This window comes from Scyliorhinus canicula, chromosome 21, assembly GCF_902713615.1.
Source record: "Scyliorhinus canicula chromosome 21, sScyCan1.1, whole genome shotgun sequence".
NCBI classification, from domain to species: Eukaryota; Metazoa; Chordata; class Chondrichthyes; order Carcharhiniformes; family Scyliorhinidae; genus Scyliorhinus; species Scyliorhinus canicula.
In genome coordinates, this window is record NC_052166.1 from 37423217 (window position 1) to 37451188 (window position 27972).

The following is a 27972-nucleotide window of genomic DNA, read 5'->3' on the forward strand; positions in this document are numbered from 1 at the left end:
GACAAGATGATTTGATATTCTACAATTCCGACAGACACAGATATAAGTGGGAGTCTAATTGGATTTAGACAATGAGTGCAGTTCTGAAAGAAGCAGATTTATTTCTCGATTTTCGTCGAGTGATTAAAACCTCTGGTTGGCAGTGGGTTCTGACATTACAGGTCTGAAATGATCAAATATTCCATCAGATACAATGGCTCTCATCACGCTGGAGCATACATGGGTGAATATCCTGCAGCTTTTCTTAATAATGTCTGGAGATCAAGCAGCACAAATGCAGAACTCAACATCAAGAGGCGAAATAGGTGGAGAGGATCCTTGAGCAGTAACATTGAAAAACTAAATTAAACTTTTTGTAATTGGATAATTGGACGAAGTGACGTTGGACCAAAAGACGGGCGGACAAAAAGACGTTGGACCAAAAGACGTGGACGAAGTGTCGTTGGACGAAATGACGTCGGACGAAAAGACATAGCACCCTATTTCCTGTGCCTCAATCACTTTGTTGACTTAAGCCTTCATTTTGGTACTTAACCAATAAACAAAGTCGCCATAGTCCCAGATGATCATAGGCTGCTTCCCACTTTGAGGGGGAAGAGCTGACTGGTGCTGATTTAACCTCAGGCGAGGAACAAGGTTGAGAAGGCGGGGCCTTCATGAATAACCTAGCCGGTACGGGGATTGAACCTATGCTGTTGGCCTTTGCTCTGCATCACAAACCAGCTGTCCAGCCAACTGAGCTAAACTGGCCACAATGCTGAACATCAAACCACCTACTTTGGGGAACTGTAAAGAGGCTCGAGAGCTATAAATCGGAGAATTATTGTTCTGTACTGAAGAATTAATTTAGCTGGATATAGTACATTTTCTTGCTCTTGGAAGTTAACTTTCTGTGTAAATACAAACGTACAGGGTGCGGGCCAGTGGATAGCAATGCAGCTGGGAGGAAAATGCAGAATTGCCGAGCAGAAACTGATAGTCAAGTTACGCATGTGCGAGTATGGCCTCAACTGGGATCTTGGATTCATGTCTCATGACATTCACCCCCCACCATCTGGCCCGGGCTTGCAAAATCTTACCAACTGTCCTAGCTTGAGAGAATTCACACCTCTTTGACCTGTGATTATCCTTCTCTCCAGTTGCACTGTCTGGACCTGTAAAGACTTAATTACCTGCACAGACTCACATTCAAAGTATAATCTTGCATTATTGGCTTTGTCTTTATATGCTGTGTTTGTGTAACCGACCTCTTCACTCACCTGATGAAGGAGCGATGCTCCAAAAGCTAGTGATTCCAAATGAATCTGTTGGACTTTAACCTGGTGTTGTAAGAGTTCTTACTGTGCCCATCCCAGACCAACGCAAGCATCTCCACATCATGGCTGGGAGGAAAGACAAGGTTGGCCAGGAAATTAATGCTGCCAAAACTATGGCAGCAGTGGCACACTTGCGGGATTCTCTTCAGGTATTTATAAGGTAAACACCCCCCCCCCCCCTCCCTAAGGCCACTTTTCAGCTATGAATGAGGGGCAGCACGGTAGCATGGTGGTTAGCATAAATGCTTCACAGCTCCAGGGTCCCAGGTTCGATTCCCGGCTGGGTCACTGTCTGTGCGGAGTCTGCACGTCCTCCCCGTATGTGCGTGGGTTTCCTCCGGGTGCTCTGGTTTCCTCCCACAGTCCAAAGATGTGCGGGTTAGGTGGATTGACCATGCTAAATTGCCCGTAGTGTCCTAAAAAGTAAGGTTAAGGGGGGAGGGGGGGAGGGGGGGGGGGGTTTGTTGGGTATCGGGTGGATACGTGGGTTTGAGTAGGGTGATCATGGCTCGGCACAACATCGAGGGCCGAAGGGCCTGTTCTGTGCTGTACTGTTCTATGTTCTATGAATCAGTTGGCAGTACCCTCACCAGAGTCAGAAAGTTGTGGGTTTAATTCCACACCAGGAAATCATCATAAAAACTTAAGTCCAACAGTCCAGTACAGTACTAAAGTTCTACAGTGTTAGAGTTGGATGAGATGTCTAGCTGCTCAGGTGGATAGCACTGTTTCAAAGAGAGGAGCTGTCCTGGGTCTCCTAGCCAATAGCTATTTTCCAATCACCATCATTAAACAAACATATTATCCGGTCATCATCACAATGCAGTTTGTGGGAAATTGTAACGTGCAAACTACCTGCCAGGTTTCAGACAGGACATCGGAGTACTTTTAGTAGTGTGGTCATTGACTGTAAAGCTTTCCGGGACTTCCAGTGGTCATGAAAGGTGCTAGAATAATGCATGTCCGTCTTTCTTTAGAGTCTAGACTTCATGCACTCCAGGTCCTGAGGTGAATACAGTTGGGTTTTCTTTGTTCCCTAAAGGAATCAAGGCATTCCAAGTAATGGTGATCTCCAACCCTTTTCCCTCTGCTTACAGCACACAGAGGCAGGAAAATGCTTCTCCAAACATAAACACAATGAAAAGGGCACTTCAGTCTTGATGAAAACTTTATTAAATTCATATTTTAGCAAAAAAAAAAGGCAGCTTAATAAAATACTTTGGAGAATCCATGGGAACCCATAATGCAGGGTGAACAGGTATCAGAATCACTAGTAGCATCTGTAAAACCCTCAAATTGAAAGCAGCAATAAAGAGGGGAGAAGAAAAGGAGTGTTACATAACAAACTGCCTCCGACTGGGATTGTACAGACTGAGGCACATCAGCACTATTTCTTTGTACATTGTAAGCCTTTCAATAAAATTAGAAGATCATTTATATATTTTTCTTTCCTGTTTTGTCGGTGAAAGCTTTTAATCATAAACTATAATAAAATGGAAAAGCCCACTTAGTGTCAAACTAAAGGTCAAGCCAACAAGCAACAACTGCTCATCCCAAGCAGATTCCAGCAATATTTAATAGTTAAATAAGCATTTAAGCTAAATAATATGAAATAAAATCTCTTAAATAGAAGAAACCTTTTTTTCTCTCTAATCAACAGGTCATGGAATATTTGGCCTAAAGTCATGGCGCAGAATTGGCAGAATGCAGTTTTATAAAATAAAAATCTGGACTCCCCTTTCATCAATGGAAACCTTATTCCATTGATGTTTCTTCTCTCCATATTAACATATCGACAAACCAACTATCCAGCAGTGAATTGACCAGGATTGCACACTTAAGAGCCACCAGCGTTGAGAGGTTGCTATTCAACCAGGCAGCAATTGGTGAAGATTAACTAACTTAGACCCATTCCCCTTCTTGTTTTAAACAAAAAAATAGTGTAATAAAGTACAATTTATACTGTTTAGGATGCTGGAACAGACTTGAAAACCTGCTTCAGGAGATACGCAACAGGAGAGGGATTCTGCATCTAAAAATGCATCCCAGAAACGTATGCTACAGTTTATGATAATTTACTTTTCCATTAGTTATTCCATAATACCACATTCATTTTTCCAGTGAATCATTATGGGTACTTTGGATAGACTCGTCAATTAAAACAATGCATGAGGCTGATATGATCATTAGTCAATCAGTCTTGTAAGACAGAAGCTAGCGACTGTAAACATGGCAGTCACTATTTCTGTATCAGTTGTTGCTGAACAGTAAGGTTTTCATGGCACAAAGTTCGCAAATAGAGAATACATCGTTAGTTGCTCAAAATTCTTGATTTTACATGGGTTTCAGAAATATATTTGCAGTAAGGTGTGTTTTGGTTTGAAGTATTTTCCTTAAATAGCTAGCAGATCATTATGCCCCTGTTATTAATTCTTTGTGATACTATGGTGCCACATTACACAAAATAAATGAAAATGTAGCAAGTTTCAAAGAACAAATGCAAACCAAATGCAAACAACATTGTGTATCAATTCTCAAAAGCATATACAAAAAGAAACATTTGACAATAACAAATTATCGTGTGTTGCATTCATTGCTGACAAGTGTAACACCTTACCATGGCACACCTGACCCCCAATGTGAAGTGACGCACTCAAATTAATAATTATGAACCATTTTCTAATGCTGTTATGGTGAAGTGAGCAAGCCACCATTCTGCATTAACAACTTAGCATCTATCTGGGGTTTGGATTCTATTGCACATTTTGAGAGTGACATTTTACCATGATAAAGAAGATGACAAACTACACTTGTGCGAAAATGCTGGCTTAAGTGTAACAAACCAGGAATCAGCAAAAGAAAATCAGCTCCAAACAAGCAGATCTAATGAAAATGTTTGATGCACCAGAAAATAAAATTACAATGCATAATAAAAGAGGGGACAATAAGCAGGACATAATGTATTAACGCATACTACAGAATAGGAAAATGTAAGCACCCAAGATGGAATGTACACCATTAGGCATTTTGGCGGAGAACATCTACAATGTGATAATGAACTGGAAAACAATAAATCCAAACAGAGCAGCCCTGAAACTCTGCAGGCTTTCTCCAAATCACCCGTCATCGTTACGGTGAGGGACCAGTATAATTCTCAAGCGAATTTCAGGGTCAGCGTGATACCACTGCAGTAGTAGGGAAACTGCATTTGAAGGCTAAAAAGCCGCACTATTCTTTTTGGACTAACTGCAGCCAAATCTATTCTCCAACAATTAAGATTCCGATTTTGTGTCTTGTACCTCATGAGAATCTTCTGCAGCCTCAGAGATTTTTGAAGCAACCTCCTCGCCAGTTTCTTTATCATTAGAATCTTGTTGGCAAAGAGTCGCGTTCTCTTGGCGTGACTCACTTTCTTCGTGCTTTGCTGGAGAGTTGACTGTAGAACTGTCGCCATCTTCCGTCTTCTCAGTAGGAGGGGAGGACTGGTGCTCTTCCTTGAGCAACTTGGACTCAATTTCTTCAGAAGGGTTCCTCTCGGATGCTTTCCCACTCGTACAAACTGCTCCATTGCTCAGGGCAATGTCTGCCGGTGCAAGTACTTCAGTTTCAATTTTAGCTATCGTCAACAGGTCACAGATCTCTTTGACACTATCGGGTGATTTGACTGGGCTGCAAGGTTCCGGCGAACCATCGTCTGCAACGTGCTCCTCTTCAGACACTTCTTTGAGGTCACTCTTAACGTCAACCTCGTCGGGATGGTAAATCCCATCATCTTGAATCATTGACACCACCTGCTTCATCCTTTTTCTCTTATCACTGGCGTTTTCAGGGCCACTGCTTTCTTGGTTGCCAAACTCACTGCTCCAGTTGATAGGCTGGTCTTCAAGCAGGAACAGGTTGGGGTCACTGTTGGACATCACTATGCTGTCTCTGAAGAGGTTATGCTTTCTTTGAACAGCTGCTTCTTTCACAGCTAATATTTAAAAAAAACACAACAGTTAGAACATGGTCACCATTGCAATCAAAGCAACCCTTCTTAAGCTGACCAATGTAAAGTTAGCACTTCTTAAATAATGAACAATCTAATACTTTGCTGCAGTACAAATTGTTCTGTAGGGGGTTGAGATTACTGGTTGCCAGCTCACAACACAAACAGGTGTGCCCAACAAGGATTTTTATAATCCACTCATGATTTGTGCATTTGAAAATTTCAAGACATACCACACCTGTCAAAAATCGCAATCGCCCTCACAGTATAATGTCACTCCCTAAATCCTCAAGGTGAACAAAACTTTCTTGGGGGCATCATCTTCGTGTGCATTGAACTATAGGTCTTTGTCTTGGCTACAGCTATGTGGATTACAGATCTTTTTTTTTACAGATCAGGCAACATATTCCCTGCTTGGCCAGGGTGGCACAGTGGTTAGCTCTGCTGCCTCACGGTGCTGAGAACCTAGGTTTGATCCCTGTCCCGGGTCACCGCCCGTGTGGAGTTTGCACATTCTCCCCGTGTCTGCGTGGGTCTCACCCCCACAATCCAAAGATGTGCAGGGTAGGTGGATTGGCCACACTAAATTGCCCCTTAATTGGAAAAACAGAATTGGATTCTCTAAATGTATTAAATGTATTTAAAAATAATTCCATGCTTGACGACATCTACAATTTAATTCCTATGGGGTACATGGGGTAGTAAGTAAGCAAAGCTCGTTGTATGATTCCACGTCAGTGGGGGAGCACAAAATCCGGAGAAAACCTACAAACGGTGAATCCTAAACCAGTGATTTATGTTTGTGAAACTTTGTGGCTGTGCACACATCGACTGTTGCCTTGACTCAACAATGGCAATGAAATATCAAAAAGAAGTTTGTGATGAGCTTTAGAATGTTGGACATGTAACATAAATACAAGTTTTCTTTCCTAATTTTTAAACAATCAAGAGGGCAATGCTGAACCTAATCTACACAGAAGCAGTTTTGTAAACTTTGTCCGATTATTGTAATGCTTTGTTAAAATTGGCCCATTCCAAAGCATTTCTAAGCATTTTTTCCAAACTATGTTAGCCCGCCAACTTGGTGCACTGACAACACTAATAATTCAAAATAAACTTATGTAAGAAACAGTTTAAGCCCGGCCTGAGAAACTGTCTCAGCAATAAAACCCAACTTCTAAATGACTAATATTTGGGCAGTATGTGAATTCAAAATTAAGATTAATTTTGACGATGAAGGGAAACAACCAAAGTGCCAATGGGTTCTGAATATCTTTCTGGGCAAACATTCCTCATTTAATCCCATTGTGGTGGGCTGGGTACAGGGTGTCGGTATCGGATTGCGATGTGAAAAGTAGTGGTAGGAATTGGGCTTCTAACAAGCCAAAATTGGATCTTGCTTTTCCAAAATAGGGGAACAGAATAGAGGCCAGTTATGTTTCCTTATCAGGAGGGAAAGAATTTCAAATATCTCCAGGAACATGTTGAGAACAGCAAGTAGAGTTCCCCTCCCCTGGTATATCCAACGAGATGATGGCATTATTTCCCCCGTTTTACACAGAAGCACACCTTCAGAAAATAGTTGGCACATCCAGAGAGACCATAACGAGATTAAATAATTGAAATCCTAGGACTAAACGTTCATGTAAAGTATGACTAAGTAAGTTGCCAGAACTAATCCACTCCTCCATTATTCCTTCTCAAGTGTATAATCGTCGAATCCCTACAGTGCCGCAGGCCATTCAACTCGAGTCTGCACGAACCCTCCAAAAGAGCACCTGACCAAGGTCCACACATCCACCCTATCCTCGTAACCCTACCTAATCTTGTGGACGCTTAGTAGGGGCAATTTAGCATGGCCAATCCACCTAACCTGCACATCTTTGGACCATGGGAGAAAACCGGAGCACCCGGAGGAAACCCATGCAGACACGGGAGAACCTGCAATTCTGCCAGTCACCCAAGACCGGAATTGAACCCGGGTCTCTGATGCTGTGATGCAGCAGTGATAACCACTGTCCTGTTTGGTATCCATTTTCATCCCAGTCACCGTCACTGGCTCCCTACCCCTCCGTACATGGGTTTTACAACCATCTTGCACAAGAACCTACCAAGGGCCTTGGGCATATACCAACTCTGGTCTACCATATCTCCCCCTTCAGTGCACTTTTACCACCATCATAGAACATAGAACAGTACAGCACAGAACAGGCCCTTCGGCCCTCGATGTTGTGCCGAGCAATGATCACCCTACTCAAACCCACGTAGCCACCCTATACCCGTAACCCAACAACCCCCCCTTAACCTTACTTTTTAGGACACTACGGGCAATTTAGCATGGCCAATCCACCTAACCTGCACATCTTTGGACTGTGGGAGGAAACCGGAGCACCCGGAGGAAACCCACGCAAACACGGGGAGGACGTGCAGTGATACAGCCTTTAGCCATATGGCTCTACACCCCGAAACTCCCTCTCTCAACTCCTCCAAACTTGCTGAGGCATTTCTCCCCATCTTTAAAATAAAAGCCCTGGTGAAACATATCACTCCAACCACAACTTTAGCTCAGTTCCCCTGTTTGCTTTCCGATTCCCACCCATGAACTGCCTCAGGATATTCCACTCCAGTTATGAAGGTCCTTAATTAACCAAGTTGCCAATGGCGGAGCCCAGCATAAGCTGCTGCTGGAGATGGCAGAAAGTATGGGTGGAGGGGAGAAAGAGGAGTGAGGTTCCCCCAAAAAACCCACAACAGTGCTATCTGATTGTATTGGGTTTAAGTCGATTGCATTCTGCCAGCTGGAGGTTCGTGTTCAGACTAATGTACAGCACCCAATCGGTAAGCCATTACAATACTGACTAGTTTCTTCCAAGCTATCTCAAAGCATGGGCAAGCCCTCCTTCCATCTGCATCTGCCATTGAATTCTAGAACTGCAACCCTATCTTCCGTCCTTACAGCTTGTGTGAGGGAGCCTCACTGACTCTTTCAAACCAATTTAATAAACCTCCAACAGCAGTGATTTGGGAAAAGGTTGCTAACTATTTTAGGACATTAGCCATTTCACAACTACAACAATATGTTTTCCACATATCTAATCTCCAAGCCTCTCCCTCCCCTTCCAAGTCTGGTTCACATACACTAGGTGGCAGTATATTATGTATTTTAGGTAGACATTCCAAAACCTTGAGAAAAAAACAGCACAGGATGGCAATGGACAATCTGCTGCATATTTCTGAGGTTATTTATTCTGACCTGGGACAAAGCCAAGAGTAGAGACAGACATTGTGGATCCTACAATCCACCACAGATGTTATCTTCCCACCCCCATTATAGCTCATCGCATGTCTGCTAACCATTTCCAATTACTGCCAGATTTCATAATTAAAGGACAAAACCACCTCCTCATTTGTGGAGAGCTGTAGTAAAACCCTCTGCATGTGCAACAAAGTTTAATAAACTAGAGCTTTAAAATATCTCAATTATCTGGTTGGTTTATCCGTATCGTATCTTCTTTATAAAACTAATCAGAATGCTGCATAAACTATTATTTCTTTTTGCCTTGGGAATGACCTTACCTAGCATTATGTCTTTTGAGACAGATTGGAGAACCACCTCTTCAAAAATATTATCTACCAGGATAAACTTGGAGAAATCCTCAAAGATGTACTCTTGAAATTTAGGTAGCGCCTGTGGAAAAGGATGAAGAATCAGTCACTGTGGTTCAGGAGGGAACAGAATTTTCAATATGAACTCGAACAAGAATGCCACAAGGATATCCGCCCGCTTTACATTCAAATTCACACTGATTCTGTAAATCAGTCAAATTCTAACAACACCAAAGGTTCACTATGCTGATTCTGAGGAGAGTGGTTCAATTGGGCCTGCATTCACTCGGGTTGAGAAGGAAGATAGGAGATCTGATTGTAATGCATAACATTCTAACAGGGCTGGATAGACTAGATGCAGGGAGGATGTTTTCCCTGGTTGGGGAATGTAGAACCAGTGGAGACAGTTCAGGATACAGGGTAGACCAGTTAGGACAGAGATGAGGAAATATTTATTCGCTTAAATGGTAGTGAAGGTGCAGAAGTCCCCACTAGAGAAGTCTGTGGAGGACAAGTCACTGAATGGATTCAAGAAAGAGATGGATAGTTTTCAAAAAGACTTTAATGGCATCAAGGGGTATGGGAAGAAAGTAGGAATATGGCATTGAGATAGAGGATCCGCGATAATCAAATCGAATGGTGGAGCAGGCTCGAAGGGCTGAATGGCCCACTCCTAGGTTCTATGTTTCTATGTAACTCAGACTTAGAAATAAGCAAATGGATTCTCAGCCTTCATAGGGTAGAACTTAAAAAATGGTTCAAATATTCACAGAACTGCACACAGAACCTGGAGCAAATTTGGAATTATTTACAGGGGCAGATCTCAATAGACACCATGCTTTGAAAAATAGTACATTTTAGTTACTTTTTATTGGGCACAATTTACTCAGTACTGATCTTAACGGAAATAAGCTTGTGTTATGATCTTAACGGAAATAAGCTTTTGTTATGTATTCTGGCCTACTAGATTACAATGCATTTCCAATTGATGAAATGGGCACCTAGAGGTGGCATAAGGATATCACCACAAAAAAAAATGGAAAAAATCAACTTGCCCAATATTTGAAGGGAGCAAGAGATCCTCGCCGCCAAATGTTTCAACAGATTCATATATTTCACCTTTATTGATGACAGATGCATCAGTTTAGCATAATGGGTGACATCATGCAGTTATGAAGAAAGTTCAAAGCTCACCGTGTTGACAGATGAAGAGAGATTCTTTAGCATGTATGGAATAGTAATCTGGAGCAGTGCTTCTCGGAAAAACTTCTTCCTCACAGTGCTGCTGTCATAGTCGTATTTCTGGGCAAAAAGGTAAAATGATGATTTAATGGAGAACAGTAAAATCACTGAAGCATACTGCAAAATTATGAACATTATATTAGCCCTATGAATGCTGCACTGGACATCTTAGTTTTGTAATCTCTCGGTTTCTTTTTGTTTGAGATTTCCAGTGATATAAGACAATAAAGCATTCATAAATGAATCGCGTCTGCTCACTTCAATATCACTTGTGTGTGTAAAACGCTAGAGCAGCCATCAAAGATTTAATAGTGAGAGTATTGAGGTGCTGGATTTGTTGCATCATCAACCACATGTCTTCTATCAAAGTTTTCTTCCCGAAGGAGAGAACATTGCTTCCCTTAACTGTTCAGATTATGGAAAATGAATGAAGGGTCAGCCAAAGCTGCTAAGTAAGTGATGAAGAGCAAGCAAGCTTAAAAGGTATCTCGATTACAACCAGAATTTGCAAAGATACTTTGACAAAGCTTTGAAAGGGCAGGTGAAACTGTCCATTAATCTATGTTTCTGGGGAACAGGGAGTATGCACAAAAATAAAAGCAAATACTTTGATTTTATTTCAGACTTCCAGCAGCTGAAGTGCTGAAGGGCAGCACGATAGCACAGTGGTTCGCACTGTGGCTTCACTGTCTGTGCGGAGTCTGCATGTTCTCCCCTTGACTGTACAGGTTTCCTCCGGGTGCTCTGGTTTCCTCCCACAAGTCCCGAAAGATGTAGATAATTTGGATATTCTGAATTCTCCCTCTGTGTACCCAAACAGGCACCAGAATGTGGCGACGAGGGTTTTTTCACACAGTTTCATTGCAGTGTTAATGTAAGCCCACTTGTGACAATAAAGATCATTATTAAAAAATATTCGGCAGGGGTCTGGCAGCAGCAGAGAGAAAAACAAGAGTTAATGTTTCAAGTTGAATATGACTCATCAGGGTGCCGTTTCTCTCTTCACAGATGCTGCCAAACCTGCTAAGCATTCCCAACACTTAGAACAAGTAACAAGTGAGACATTGCCACACTATCATGTTAATTAACATTGTGGTTATAGTTAATAAGTAACAGCTGTGGTCTTGACGGATTTAAGAGTTTTCATGCCAGACAATGGGAGTCACTTTCCAAATAGGTGATGAATGGAATAGTAACCTTGGGTTTTGATACAAGCACGTACAAATATTTATATTGGACAGCTTTCATTTCTACAGGAGAGAAAGGCATTTTCTTATCACTGTAAATTCAAAGTATTTGATATTACTGAACAGAGATCATGAAGGTGAACGACAAGGAATTCACCTCACCAACTACTGGGATTTTAAAAAAAAATAACATTCCTAATTCTCCGATCTATAGATCACCTGAAACTGGACATATACTGGACATAGGGGCTGGTTTTGCACAGCGGGCTAAACAGCTGGCTTGTAATGCAGAATAAGGCTAGCAACGCGGGTTCAATTCCTGTACCGGCCTCCCCGAACAGGTGCCGGAATGTGGCGACTAGGGGCTTTTCACAGTAACTTCAGTGAAGCCTACTTGTGACAATAAGCGATTATTATTATTATATGACTGGAGATGTGTGCCGGACTTGTGTGGGAATTACCCAGGAAGCTTCACCTTATAACAGTCAATTTACCTGCCCTCTGGTGTCCTCTGAAAAAGTCACCCAATTCTTGTTAGAGTCGGAGACGTTGGAAGTTGTGAGGTGCTTACCTGAAGAGCTTCCTAGGAAGCCTTAAAGAAAGAAAACCAAGTCGCCCTCCTGGTAGCTACACCACTGATCCTAGACACTTACCTCAACCACCTACCCAACCTACCCGCTAACCAACATTCAGACTGGACCGTCAAATATGGCTGCTGGTGCCATAAAGGGGGGGTGGGGGGCGTTTGGGGGCGCACAGAGATAACAGGTCTTTCTCCAGACTCTTCTGCTCTTCAACAGAACTCGCTGATTGATTCTGCACTCTGCATTTCTGGTAAAGCTGGGCTCGGAAGACCCTTGTGGGAAAATGTAGAATTAGGGGGCCATCCTTTAAAAATAAAGGGTCACCCATTTAAGACAGGGACGAGGAAACTGCTTTCCTGAAGGGCGCAAGATTTTGCAATTCTCTTCCTCACAAGGGGATTGAGGCAGAGTCTTTGAATACATTTACGGCAGACGTTGATAGATTCCTGATAAGCAAGGGTGTGAAAGGTTAGCGGGAAAGGTATGTATGCTCGAGGTTACAGTCAGATCAACCATGATCTTTTTGAATGGTGGAGCGGGCTAGAGTGGCCCACTACTAATTCATATGTTTGTACGTGTATGTGCAAGAAATGTGAAACAGCGACAAGTCCCAGGAAAAAGCTTTTGAGTGCAACAGCAGTCTGACGATAATTGCTGTTCCTCAGAAGATCCAGGCCATAAGCTAAGCTAAGGAAAATGCTGCAGATGCTGGAATCTGAAACAAGAGCAGGGGATGCTGGAAAAACTCAGCGGGTCTGGCAGCATCTGCACGGAGAGATGTAGAGTTAATGCTTAGAGTCCGCTTGACTCTGAAAGATGATGAAGAGTCGAATCGACTTGAAGTGTTAACTCAAGTTTCCGTTCTGGCACTGCTGGACCTGCTGAATTGTTCCAGCATCCTCCATTCTTGTGCAGGCCATAAACTGTATTGACCCCAACAATGAGACAGAGAAACAAAATAGACCAATGGCATTATTTACAAGTTGCCCAAATTAGTTTTAAGTTAGCATCAGATCAGTTTGATCCAAACTGACGGACGTCCAACAAGCTCAAAGCCACGTTAGTACAACTGAACGGCAGCAGTCCAAATCATCACTCACATCGATCAAATTCAGTTCGTGTATCCAAAGGTTACAAACTGTGCCATTTCACAAGTATCACAAGCCCCAAACTAACGCATCCTGAACCAGATAATTTAGTGGACGACATTGTCAAGCCATTCTTTATTGAGCTGAAAACACTGGTTGGGTTTTAAAAAGAGCATTTAAGTGACTTAAACAGCAGCTTTCTAAGATGGCTGAATATGTGCACAGCTATATCTTCCAAATTCCAAAGTCATTCAAAATGGAGTCAGGCCCTTTTCGAAGAACCCATCAAAGTCAAACTACTTGGAGGAATATGAATGACCATTCACAAAATGTCCAACCTGTGGCTCTAAGACGGTGTGGAACAAGCCATTAGATCGAGGTGTACAAGATTATGAGGGGCACGGACAGGGCGGATAGGGAGAATCTGTTCCCCTCCATTGAAGGGTCAGTCATGAGGGGATACACGTTCAAAGTGAGGGGCAAGAGTTTTAGGGGGGGATTAGAGGAAAAACCTTTTTTTTACTCAGAGGCTGGGTGACGGTCTGGATGCACTGCCTCCTGGTGGTAGAGGCAGGTTGCCTCACATCCTTTAACAAAGTACCTGGGAGAGCACTTGGCGCATCATAACATTCAAGGCTATGGGCCAAGTGCTGGTAAATGGGACCAGGTAGGTCAGGTGTCGCTACCGACTTAACGGGCTGAAGGGCCTCTTCTGCACTTTGTGATTCTGTGATATCATTACTTTAGATTATGGCTAGATGGTTTCTTTCTCAGCCAGAGTTCATTGCCCAATCATGTCTGAAACATAGACCGAGAATGAAATGTCAGAGCGTTTCTATCATTTTTATTTAGATCGGTGGTTAAGTACAACAAATATTATTCTCTTTTCTTTTAAAAAAAGGAAACCTGTCTGTTTGTCTCTCTAATTCTACTTATTGTGACTGTAAAGACTCACCGAGTTGGCAAGCATACCAATAAAAGAAAAACCCTCTTTCAGCCAAACGAAGAATGAGAAGAGGGGAGACGGTCTACCTCTCCTCAACTGATTGTAACAATGATTTAACTTAGTCTAAACACAAGTGTTTCCAACATTCAAAACTGGGCTCCAGATAACCTGATTGGATTAAAATTATTTCAAATCAGTTTGTAAAATAAAGGACCACCAATTCAAGTTCAACACACTTTCAGAATATTTTGAGATAAGTCACTACTATACTGGATAGAGACTGGAATGCTTCCTTAAGCTTCACTGATGAAAAATAATAATTTTGCAATGGATTTGCACATTCTCTCCGTGTCTGCAGGGGTTTCCTCCAGGTGCTCCAATTTCCTCCCACAGACAGAGGGTCAGTGCAGAGTGGCCTCCTTCTCCACTGTAGGATTCTGTGATTTCAAGGGGAAAGCAGACTGCAAAAGCACAAGTCAATCAGCTAACAGTGTAAAGATTATTTCCTCAAATTCCACGGGTTCCATTGTGATTGAAGAACTATTGCAGGGCAGAGCAGAACTCTGTACCGGAGATTAGGCACCTCTTTCAAAATCTCAGGGATGGAATCAGTTGCATTTCCGCACCGGCTGGAATTTAGGAGACCAGAATCCCTGTAAAAAGGCATCAAGCCACAAACTCCTGAACCCCCATGATGGAAATCTTACACGTTGCCATTTCCAGCGTGTGAATTGCGAGGCCAGTGTCTTCAGTGGTCTCCAATGCTAGGTTATCGACATGTACATAAATGTTACTACCACTATAGGTTTCCATATGCGGAAAATCCCATCGACTTTTGGCCTCACCTTCAGCACTCTCTCCTGGATTCGTTGGATTGTCTTGCACAACTGTTCCTTGTCGGGGGAACTGCCTAGATCTTGGTGGAGCAGTTGTTCAAATGTATACACTGTATTATCCAATAGCTGAAGAAGAAAGTATATAGTATTAATAGAGAAAAGAGCCACTCCAACACCTCCCCCCCCACCCCCAATCTCAAAAACAAAACATTATTTTTGTGTTGTTGCAGTCAGGAGTAATAACATGACTATTTAAGCGTTACTGAAGTTCTGAAACACATATCCTGTTTATATGGAAACTGCAAGGCATACTTAAGAGTCATTGTGTGTCTGGACTTTGTGCACAGATCCTTCTATTAAACATATAACAAAAATACTGTGTTCCTGCTGTTTGCAAGAACAACACACCCTTTGTTGCACATTCTATCTGGTGATGCAAAGCAGAAGATTTCCTTTACGCTGTTAAACCCAATCCGGATAGCAAACTCCGGCTGGATTTATCAGAGGATGAAACGGCCAGTGTACGTTTCCCAAATTAGTTAACTATTCTCGCCACTGCACCAAGTGACTACTAGGGCAACTCCCCACCCACTTACACACCACCTCCCCAACCCCCGCACCGAATAGTCCTTTGGGTCTCAGACCACATATACTTGCATGCCCGCCAGCACTGCCATTTGAAGCTGATACTGCAGTTGGCTATGATTTACCAAGACATTTTCCCTGTCAAATATTCAATATACTTCCAGCAGAAGCTGCTATGGTGCTGGTGTGGTTTTTGTATCCAAATTTTACCTTGGTCTGGCCTGTTACTCCTCTGGCCCCATCTCCTGTTTCCGCATCTCACCTTATTCCTCTGGCCCTTTCTCCTGTATCCACATCTCACCTTATTCCACCCTCTCTCCTTACAGGGACCCCATGCGTGCCCCTCCCTCCTCCCCAGTTTTGGATGAGCAGGAATTTCTCTAATTAAATATTTGGAAGACTGAAACCAGTCTTTGGCAACCTCTGTCATATCTGACCCCAAGATGAGCTTTCAACCACACAGCTGCTCCATCACTAAGACAGCCTATTTCTACCTCCATATCACCAGTCTCCTGCCTTAGCTCTTCTGCTGTTGAAACCATGATCTATGCCTTTATTGCCTTCATATTTGACATTCTAATACACGGCTGGCCCGAATCCTGTATTGCGCCCATTGTGGACTCAAAGTCATCCAAACCTCTGCTGCCCATGTTATATCACACACCAAATGCTGTTCAACCTTTACACCAGTGATGGGCAACATAGTAGGTTAATGGATAGGCCGTACGAGTGGCCCTCCATTCAGCAAGATTGAAATTTGGTCGTTGACTAACAATGACTCCATGAATAAGATTAAATACATTTAATACACGCTGAATATTTCAGAACAAGTTATGGGGCATGCTTAATGAATCATATATTAATAGACTCATCAACCTCAAAAGGTAAAAACTAAAGAAATATTTACATTTTGGACGCAGAGGGAGCACACGGCTCTGTCAGTCAATGTGTGTAATCAGCATGCACTTCACCTTGCTTTCAGTCATACCAGCAGGAAAAGAACAACGCGGATGGAAATCAGCAGAATGTGGCATCCCTGCGCTTCAGCAACGGTCAACAAAACATTTTGTGTGTCACACAGAATCCAGATGGGACGCATGTGGTCCTGGGGTAACAGGCTACCCACCACTGCATTACACGCTGACATTCACTGGCTCCCAGTTAAACAACAACTAAATTTTAAATCTTTTGTCCTTCTTTTCAAATCCCACCATGGCCTTACTAGTCCCCATCTCTAAACTTCTCCAGTCCTACAACCCATTGAATATATGTAACTCTTTAATTCTGCCTCTTGAGTATCCCGGAAGTTAATTGCTCCACCACGGATGGTCAGGCCTTCAACTACCTGGGCCCTCGCCTCGACCTTGAAGACCCTCCTTAAATTCAACCACTTTGACAATTCTTTCAATCATCTGCCCTGACGTGTCCCCCTGTGGCCTGTCAAAGTAAGAAGCACGGAATGGTTTCCAAGGAAATGCACTGATATGGGAGGCAGCGCCAGCTGATCAAAGGCTAATCACCAAGTCAGGTTACTGAATAGACCCAAGCAAACATGTTGCGAGCAAACCTCTATTGGCCAAACTTCAAATACATTCCCTTCAGCTTTCTGCATATCTAGTTCAAAGCTCACTTGTGAATGATTAGAAGAAGCAGGCACAAGGACATTGGCCTAAATCTTCCAGGCCCGCCCAACATGGGACTCGTCACGGTGGGGATGGTAAATATTTTAATTTTTGAAAAATAAATTTAGAGTGCCCATTTCATTTTTTTCCAATTAAGGGGAAATTTAGTGTGTTCAATCCACCTACCTGGCACATCTTTTGAGTTGTGGGGGTAAAAACCACGCAAACATGGGGAGAATGTGTAAACTCCACATGGAGAGCGACCCAGAGCTGGGATCGAATCTGGGACCTCGACGCTGAGAGAGAGCAGGGCTAACCCACTGCGCCACCATGCTGCCCTAGGGGATGGTAAATATGACGCACAAGCCAAAGATCCATTGAATCCAGGTGAGAATTTCTGGTCCTGGGTGGACGGGACCGGAAAATCCCATCCATTGTTTTGTTATCGAAAATTTTCCGCAACCCGATTAAATTTGGCATATGGGGGGGGGGGGTCTGCATTTACTTTTCAGTGTTTTCATTGCAGGTAAACCTGCCACATTGGAGAGGGACAGAAATGATCCAAAATTAAAGTAAAACTTAAGCCTCGTAGAATACAACTCCTTTCGTATAGGATAGTCATTGAACTATGGACATTAAACCCTCCTTAGTTTCAGATTTGTGAAATGCAATTATGAGCTCTTTGCTTTCTGAATTGTGTACCAAGTAGGTTTTAATCAAGTACTATTTTGAGGAATGACCCAGGAGGTACGTGCAGGAAATCAATTTTCCTTTTGATCTCGCTCTAATAATGATTTAATATCCATCATAAATCAATGTTCAGTTACCTTCAGCAAAGAAAAATACTCGAGAATTGAGAGACATTTATCATCTCTGCCTCAACACTAGAGGGAGTGACTGCTCTCTGCCTGCATCAAATAACTAATTTGCCGCCAGCATGTCGCCGGGACAAAACGAAGAGGGAAAAGAAATAGGTAGCCTAATTGAAAATAAAACGGGGCGGGATTTACTGTCCAGCATGCTTTTCGACGGCGGATGCAGCCCGGCAGCGGGATCTACCGGGAATTCCGTTTGACAGCACCTCATTGCCGGGAGACCCGTGCGCCGGCCTGGGACGGGAATTTCCCACCGGCATGAACAGCCGGTAAAATCCACGTGTGGAAATTCAAGAAGTGTCTACAGCAAATTAGCATTTATTTTGAAAGGAGCAAAGCCTGACTGAAACACGGAAGATAAAAATTATACTTTGTGACTGTTATATTTCAGTTTTCAACTTTGATCAAATGGTAAAATAGATTTTACTGCTAACGACCAGCAATGGGACTCATGGACCAGTCCTTCAAAATGATTTGACTTTAAATAGAGGATCAACTGAAAAATCGGTGAAGCAGCAGCGCCTTAAAAAAGAAAGTTCTAAGGGTGGTCATCCATTTTCGTAACTCGAAGAGAAAACAATCCTTCTGAATGCAGCCGTAATGGAGGTGAAATTTCTACACATTTTGCAAAATGTAAGGGTCTTAATTCAAGCAGTACCGGGAAACAAAACAAACCTTTCTTAAGAGAAAACAATGCATATTATATTGGCCTAAATAGATTTTCCTTCCGAAGCGGAATTATAGTTAAGCTCCTTGGAGACCGACAGTTATTCAAACATTAACTCCATGTGTGCAGTAAGATGAAGCAGCCCCACACTTCCACTCCTTTGTGAAAGAGGCAAACTCTGGTTGGCTACTTGACATTTGCCGTCACCAGCAATTCTGGTAGCTGCGTGGAGCAACGTTTACACTGATGACTTGTTCAATGTTCATGTTTTGTGGGCACGTAACTGAACCTTCTAGAGGCTAAATCACTGAGTGTCTTTAAGACAGAGATAGATAGGTTCTTGATTGATAAGGGGATCAGGAGTTATAGGGGGAATGGGAATGAGAAACATATCAGCCACGACTGAAGGGGATCAGGAGTTATAGGGGGAATGGGGATGAGAAACATATCAGCCACGACTGAATGGCGGGACAGAATCGATGAGCCGAATGGCCTAATTCTGCAGCTATGTCTCATGGTCTTATACTCATTATGACTTTTTTTGGAATCAAGATGGAGCTCATAAATGATCGCAGCAACAGTTTTGCCATGATCCGCTACAGGTGTGTGCGAGGTATAGGTGTGTTATTACCTACAAAGGAAATATCCACATTCATAGCAAATGAATAGGTACCGATATATTACAAGGAAGTAAATCGCAACTAAGCCAAAGTACAAACTGCGACCACCACCTACTTCAAGAAAGTGTAGGCTTAGTATGCTCTCCAAGCCAAAATATGATTGCCAACTCTGGCCGGGTGTATTCCATAGAAAACAATAGAATCCTTACAGTGCAGACGTAGTCCATTCGGCCCATTAAGTCTGCACCGACCCTCTGAAAGAACACCCAATCTCGGCCCACTCCCTCGCCCTATACCCGTAACCCCACCCAACTTGGGCACCTTTGTGGCCAATCCACCTAAACGACACATCTATGGACTGTGGGAGGAAACCGCTGCAGACACGGGGAGAACATGTAAACTCCACACAGACAGTCCTGGAGGTTTCAGCACAAAGATCATCCACATGCTGTACTCCCTCTCTTCCATCCTTCCCACGCCAATTGAAAAGCAAAAAAAACTGTTACTGAACTGTCAATCAGCCTTTTATCCGACCCCCGCCCCATCTCTGGTACTTCTGAACATTTCTGCTCATTAGTTATCAAATAAATGAAAAGGAAAACAATTCCCCAGGTTTGCTCTGCAGATTAATCTTTAATAACTGCAGACTTGGTAACCCCAAACCAAGATCAGAGGGTAGAATATCTAACTGCAACATTGGATAGTTTACATGGATCATACACATGTCCATCAGCATAAATGTCGAAATCCTCACGACAATACTGATTATGTTCAGTTTACTTGCACCCTCACTCAAGTAGTCACTATCCGAAAAGGACAAAATAATGTGCGCCAGTTCAATATTCTATAAGCAAATGCCCATTTGAAATAACAGTTCAATGACCAGGCTTACCTCCCTCATCAGAATTTGACCGCGCTGGACAAACACTGCTGGGCTGGAGAGATCGAAGCGTTGTTGAAGGCCCTCAAGCTGTGGCTGCAGCTGCTCTAGTTGCTCGTAGCAGCTCTGCATCTTGACTGGGTGATAAGGTAGCACGCTCATCTTCTCCATGTGCTAGAGAACACAGCACAACAACACTCATCAAATACTCTTCCTGTTTGTTACTTTTGCTTTATTGCCTGCACATGGAATGGAGCATTGCACCCGTTGGCAAGTCATAACCAATTGCCTTATTATCTGCTTAGGTGAAATTATGATCAAATAAAACTACTTTTTGGTCACCTTTGTGCACTGGGGGCAAATATCCACCTTCGTACTGGTGTGATTTATTTTGCCAATATGTCTGGAATAATGCAAGCTTTCAGAAGCAGTCATTACCCCTTATTATTAAATTGTTCAACTGGATTACATCCAAGCTCCTTTTATTTCTAAAATGTTACTCATGTTTTAATCCAGAACACCAGTTGAAGGATAGAACTGGAGCCAATCTTTACACACTTTAATATTTCTTTGCAGAGCTCCAAGTGTACACATCTGAGCCCACCAACCACAGCATGAGTTTTGCACAGTTTTAGGGGCCTCAAATGAATGGGCAGTTAGTGCCCACCACCCTCAGACAACTAAATACAATTCGCAACTGTAAAAGGTGGAAGAGACAAACAGCGGGTGGGATTTTCTGCCTGACCACCATCCCCGCCCCACAGCAGCTTGTTTTGGTTGGCGGCGAGATCTTCCGGTCCCGCTACTGACAATGGAGCTTCCCGTTGTTCACACCCATCTTTGCTGGGGAACCTGCAGTGGGGGTCACATTCACGGGACCAGAAGATCCGGCCGGAAAACTCTGCCTAAACACGATGTTTGTATTAAACCGTTCACAGTCTCAGGACTCTTCTAAACATATTACAGTCAACAAAGTGTTTTTGAATTCTACATAAAAAGGACCCACAAACATCAGACAAATGACCAGCTACAGTTTTGGCTGTTTTGATTGCGGATTCAAGTCTTGTTTTGTTTCAAAGATAAGGGCCCTACTACTGAACCAAACTATAATTAAAACAGTACAGCTTTGACAAATCGCTTCGGAAACCTTTTGATCTTGTATTTTGCCAACTTGCAGACAGAGTTACATAATTGCAACAGAGCACAAGGATTTAAATAGCAAGCAGTCAGATTACTGAAAATAAACTGCTGAATACTGGAAAGCAAATTGAAGGTGAAATTTGTAGATAAATTTAAAATGCGTTAATTAAAGTTTATTTTAAATCATTAAGCAACCAAATAAGCAGGGAAAATGTGACAAAACGGGGGTTGGGGGGGGGGGGGGAGAAGAGTTGCAATTTGAGAGTAGTGTTCTGGAATGTTTCCTCAGTCTGCACATTGCTGATCCCACGAGAAAAGGGGCATTTCTTCACCCGATTCCGTGTAATGAACTGAAGCAGATGATGCGCCAAAGCAAGAGAACATTTGGGAAACAGTGACCATAATATAAATAGTTTCAGCGTGAGAAATAAAGCAAAACCGATCATGAGACAAGTCAGAAAACTGGGAAAAGAGAGGTAAACCTGAATCGGATCCCAAATTAAATGGAATAAGGAACTGGCAACTACAAGAATGGATCAGTAATGAGAAAAGTTCAAAGCAAAATTAGGATACAAGTCAAGGACATGCTAGTCAGGAAAATAAGAACGTGTTGAAGGCTGGAATTCCACGGTAGACTAAATTTGAAATGGAACACAGCAATTGGTGCCTGCAGGGCAGATTTAGTATACATGAAAGCCAGAATAAAACAATATATAGGACTGTAGCAAAAGGAAAACCGAAGAACCAAACGAGGAAACATTATGGGGGGGGGGGGGGGGGCGGGGGAATAGATTAGTGTGATGAGGCTCGACAGAGTACAACCAGAGCCACTACAAAATGGAGGTACAGAGTTCTATAGTGGGGAGTGAGGGTGTACCAATTGTACTAGGTTCATTGCTTTGGATTTGATCACAGATGGATATTGGGTTTGTACAACCTCAAGAGTGGAGTGAAAAATATATTATAACAGTTGTCAAAGAAATAAGATCAAAGAAATTGCTCCCCCAAAAAAGGTAAACAAATCATCAGGACCTGATAGGGATGATATCAAAGACCATGACTGTAACTATCCAGGGGCGGCAAGGTGGCATAGTGGTTAGCGCTGCTGTCTCTTGGTGCCAAGGACCCTGATTTAATCCTGGCCCCGGGTCACTGTCCGTGTGGAGTTTGCACATTCTCCCCATGTCTGCGTGGGTCTCACCTCCACAACACAAAAGATGTGCAGAGTTTGTGGATTGGCCACACTAGATTTCACCTTCATTGGAAAGAAAAGAATTGGGTACTTTACATTTTTTTAAAAAATGACTATAACTGTCCAAATTTCTGTGCAAGAAAATTGTGCCATAGGGCCCAAGGTCACCAATGTGATACTGCACTTTGGGAAATAGGGGTAAGCCTAACAGGTTTCATTCAGTAAGATTGCCCACGTCATTGGTAAGCTACAAAGATTGAATTGTTACCCTCCCCTACTCCATGAACTTGGGAATGGGTGCGGAGTGCCCAGAAAATAATGGCACCGTGGATCCAGCTATTCTCCCATTTGACACCAACTAATCTTGTTGAAAAGCTCATTTAAAGCTCATCAGAGCTGGAGTTCCAATTTTTCCAAATGTCAGACAGCACAAAATAGTAGTCACCGGAAGAAAGGAGTTAAATCCCTGCCAAGTTTTTGGCAGGTCAGGTCCACATAACATTCTCTGAAGCTACAACAGAAGATAGCAAAGAATTTTGCAAGTGGTTTGTTTATATTTTCAAAAAAGCATTTGAAAAACAGATCCATGATAAGTGGGATATGGAATCTAGTGGAATGTGGTGAGACAGACCTGGTTTTGGAGAGAAGAAAGCAAAGGTCAAGGACGAAAAGAGGTTTCTCAGATTAGAAGGTTGGAGCTCCATTGAGTTAAAAGGAGAGAGGTGGGACCACGGAGTTAAAATATATATGTAAAAGACCTAGACTCAGGAACTGAGGTAACTCTTGAAAAAAAAACTGATACCATTGCAAGGTATGGCAAATGCCTTGGGTTATAAAACCAGGTTAAAGTCCAACAAGTTTGTTTCGAATCACTAGCTTTCGGAGCACTGCTCCTTCCTCAGGTGAAGGAGCAGTGCTCCGAAAGCTAGTGATTCGAAACAAACCTGTTGGACTTTAACCTGGTGTTGTAAGACGTCTTACTTAGCTCACTCCAGTCCAGTGCCAGCCTCTCCACATCTTGGATTATGAAATACTAGGTAGTTAACTGTAGCTCAATTTGGAGAAATGCAAAATAATGCAAATGGAAAATTGGGAAAGGAAATAAATCATAAATGTTCAGAATTTGATTGGAGCAAATATAGATGGTCATTGGCATGCAGGTATACAATTTATTATTAAGTAAATAAAGTCACCACAGACCCTGATGACCATTGGATGTTTTCCCCTTTGAGACGGAGAGATGACTGGTGGTGTTTGAACCGGAGGATCACCACATCCCAGGCGAGGGACAAGGTTGAGAAGACAAAGCCCTTCATGAATAACTTCAGTCGGTACAGGAATTGAGCCCATGCTGATGGCCATGCTCTGCATTACAAACTAGTCCAGCCACCTGAGCTAAACCTGCCCCCTCATAATAAGTGATAACTGAAGTACATGACCATTAACAGAGTTAAACCGTTGAAGTTTAAGAGTCTTTGTTTTTTTTTCACCTGGAGACATGAAATAGCAAAGCAGGGATATAATGAAGGAATTGTACAAGTGAGAACTATACAGAGTGCTCATCCCTAAAAGGATACAGTATGTGACTGGATATGAGGGGTTACAGTTTGAGAAATAATCAACGATTTAGACTTTTTGTCACTGGAGCGGTGAAGACGGAGGAATGATTTGACAGAAATCCTCAAAACAACCGGTTTATAGTATTAGCAGCACAATTCTTTGTAAAACCAAACTAATAGAGATGGGGACCAAGAGTGGGGTTAGACCATGTGCCAGGAAAGCACTAGTACAAATCTGAAGGCTGAAACAGTCCAATGGTGCTGTAACATTCCTCAAGTCTAGAATGAGGTCAACGATGAGGAAGTGGCAACAGCAAAGTGCAAAGAGGGATAAAGGTAGTTTAATTGTCAATTGCACTATTTGGCAAACGGCTGCTAAGTGACATTTCAGGCATGGTATGATGCTGTATATTCCTGTTAGTCACTTATAATCACTTCCCTTTATTGTGTTCAGCTGCTTGAATAACTTGACATCAACACCCATGAGGTAGCATAGGGCTTTTCACCACTCTGGTCTTCACCTCAAAAGGTCTTCTTTCATTCAGCCACCTAATTAGAAGCATTTCCCTGCTTACTCCTTCTGCCTGTGAGTAACCCCATTATGGGCTACATGGTGACACCCAGCATAGTGGGGCATACGGGAAATAAATCTCACATCTAAAACTGCAAGGATGAACGTTTGGACAAGGATTCATTTGTTCCATGTGACACCCAAAATCCAAAGTTAGATGCTTAACTCAAGGCCACTGTAAATTTATTGAAAGCTTTGGCGTGTTCAATGTAGCAATCAGAGTCAGCGACAAGACTGCAGGTGCTTTTTCCTCCCTCAGCCCTTAATGCATAACAGATCTGTAAATCCCACTTCAGTATTTAGTGCAGTGTCTGCATCTCTCACCTCTGCCAACTTGTGCTGGCTTCCTTCATTCAGAACATTCCTATTCATTTCCACTATTTCCTTAAAAAACAGGTCCCTGACTTCAGAAAAGCCCCTGCTGGTTGGGCCCATCAACGCATCAAGGATGGACGAGATGTAAGGCTGGACACGATTCCGTACACAGGCTTCCGCTTTAGGCATCACGTAAACTAATATACAAACAAAAAAATGGCAAGTTATGATCGATCTGCACCAAGTGATGGTAAAGTACAATAACCTGAGAACCAAAGCATTCAGTCTGGTTGAATGTATTAAATCCTGGACAGTGCTGAAAGATATTGGAGTGGACTGGAGGGATAGACAACTCATTAAGAAATCTGTACATGGGACAACCAGCAACAGTGAGAGCAGCCAAAGGAGTGTCGGCATGTGTAATTGGAAGAGGAGTTTGACAAGAATGCTGTTTATCATCAATTTCTATCCAGAAGCAATGCTTCGGGACATAATCTACCATTAGGACCGGGGTGGGAGGAGGGGGGTGCAGGGGCAGTGTGGCTGTGAATAACAACAGTTAATTGCGGATGACAAAAAAAACTTGCAGCAAGCAAAGGACTACAAGAACTAGTGCATAGACTAACAGCAGGCCAGGAACTTTGGAATTAATGTACAAAGAACAAGAACAAAGAAAATTACAGCACAGGAACAGGCCCTTCGGCCCTCCCAGCCTGCGCCGATCCAGATCCTTTATCTTAACGTGTCGCCTACTTCCCTCTGTTCCCTGCCCGTTCATATATCTGTCTAGACCAGGGGTGGGCAAACTACGGCCTGCGAGCCGCATGCGGCCCGCCAAAGGTCTTTATGCGGTCCACCGTCATTAAAAAAAAAATAAAAAATTTGTTTTAAATTTAAAAATTTTTTTTTTTTTTTCTTTTAAGGTTAATTGGGGGGCTGTTGGGTTACTTACTGGTATAGGGTGGATACGTTGACTTGAGTAGGGTGATCATTGCTCGGCACAACATCGAGGGCCGAAGGGCCTGTTCTGTGCTGTACTGTTCTATGTTCTATATGAGGAGCCCAGAATCATAACCGGGTGAAGTATTTATTTTACTTAATATACTATGCGGCCCTTTAAAATTGTGAATTTCTGAATGTGGCCCTTGCACGGAAAAGTTTGCCCACCCCGGTCTAGACGCATCTTAAATGATGCTATCGTGCCCGCCTCTACCACCTCCGCTGGCAAAGCGTTCCAGGCACCCACCACCCTCTGCGTAAAAAACGTTCCACGCACATCTCCCTTCAACTTTCCCCCTCTCACCTTGAAATCGTGACCCCTTGTAATTGACACCCCTACTCTTGGAAAAAGCTTGTTGCTATCCTCCTTGTCCATACCTCTCAGAATTTTGTAGACCTCAATCAGGTCCCCCCTCAACCTCCGTCTTTCCAACTAAAACAATCCTAATCTACTCAACCTAAGTGAATATCAGCAAAGTTGACATGATGCACATCCCCAAATACCCCCCAAAATATTGAGAGAATAAAACCAAAAACAGGATTCAAATATTAAGGAAACATAATACCTGCAGGTGGAGGGTGCAAAGATAGGTGAACATATCAATGGGAAAGACTGTAGTTACTGAGAGATAGAAGCTAACGAGAAAGCTGGATAAAGAACTTAAGTGACTGGTCAAGAGCTTGATTTGGAGTCTGCCTTGTCTGGATTGGGAATGGCAAAGTGGTTAGCGCTGCTGCCTCACAGTGCCAAGGTCCCAGGTTCAATCCGGGCCTTAGGTGACTGTCTGTGTGGAGTTTGCATGTTCTCCCCATGTCGGTGTAGGTTTCCTCCAGGTGCTCCAGCTTCCCTCCCACAGTCCAATGATGTATGGGTTATGTGGATTGGCTCTGCTAAATTGCTCCTTGAAGTGCTCAGGGATGTGCAGGTTAGGTTATGGGATAGAGCAGGAAGGGCAGGGAAGTGGACCTAGGTAGTATGCTCTTTTGGAGAGCTGGTTCAGACTCGATGGGCCAAATGGCTTCCTTCTGCACTGGGGATTCTCCAGATAGACGAGTAACAGATATTAGTGAGATAAGATTTCAAGGATTAAAAAGGGGCACTAGAAAGGAAGGGAATGCCAATTCTGAATGGTTTGAAATCTGAAGGAATCTCTTGGAAAAATAAAATACTGGAGCAGGATAAAGGGACATGGAGAAGATGTTGTGCCAAGGACCTGTCTTTGGGCAGAGCGCACACACTAACGACAGATCAGACAAATGAAACTGGCTGCAAGAGGAAAGAATAAGCAGAATAAACAGAAATAGATACAGACCAAAGGAAATTAAAAGTAGCAGGATGAAGGCAATTGAGAGAGACAGAGAGGTGGAAAGACGGAAGTGGTTTTCAGAACCACAAACAGTGGAGCAAAAAGTATCATCCAGTGAATGGACAAGGATTTTTAAGGATTCACTGAGATGAGATGGGGGTACATGACAATAGACGCATTTGACAGCAGGGATAAACATCACAAAATGGATAGAGGAGAGGAGACACCTAGAGGGTGATGGAAGAGGAGGCGTAGGTGGAAATGGGAGAATCCTTGAGTAATGGCACCGCTGGGCTTTAAAGTGGGTAAAACAGCGTGCAATGAACTGCCGGACTAAATACAATTGGAGAAAATGTGGTGAAGCTAGCCATGAAAAGCCATATCTTGACAAAATCAGAGGTCGCACTGAAGATGGCAGGGTGGCAATTGACTGTGTCATTAAAGCAGGAAAGCAGTTGAAGTGCGGTTGAAAAGAGTTTCAGGATCAGGTAGCTATTCAGAGTTACCGGATAGGGGGGGGGAAGAGGAGGGGAGGGGGGGGAAGAGGAGGGGGGGGGGGGGAAGAGGAGGGGGGGGGGGGAAGAGGAGGGAGGGGGGGAAGAGGAGGAGGGGGGGGGGAAGAGGAGGAGGGGGGGAAAGCAGGAGGACGGGGGGGAAACGAGTGAGGATGGGGTTGTAAGATGAGAGGGGGTGGGGAAGAGGATGATGGGGTGGGCAGGATGACTGAAAGGGGAAGAGGAGGGAGGGGGGGGGAAGAGGAGGAGGGGGAAGAGAAGAAGAGGAGGAGGGGGGGAAGAGATGAGGGGGGTGGAAGAAAGGAGGAGGGGGGGAAGAGGAGGATGTGGGG

The 27972-nt window shown here is 43.2% G+C and overlaps 1 protein-coding gene across 1 annotated transcript in view; it reads right to left on the reverse strand.

The window, feature by feature from the left end:
- Positions 1–2466: 2466 nt before the first annotated feature.
- The window catches only part of niban2a (niban apoptosis regulator 2a), a 228218-nt gene continuing 202712 nt past the window's right edge, over positions 2467–27972 (reverse strand). The window contains exons 7-13 of the mRNA XM_038781793.1: positions 25772–25817; positions 24829–25016; positions 20055–20216; positions 14803–14919; positions 10105–10212; positions 8881–8992; positions 2467–5289 (exon numbers count right to left, since the gene is read on the reverse strand). Of these exons, the coding sequence (XP_038637721.1) occupies positions 4589–5289; positions 8881–8992; positions 10105–10212; positions 14803–14919; positions 20055–20216; positions 24829–25016; positions 25772–25817 (1434 nt within the window). The 3' untranslated portion in view covers positions 2467–4588. The remainder of the gene's footprint in view (positions 5290–8880; positions 8993–10104; positions 10213–14802; positions 14920–20054; positions 20217–24828; positions 25017–25771; positions 25818–27972) is intronic.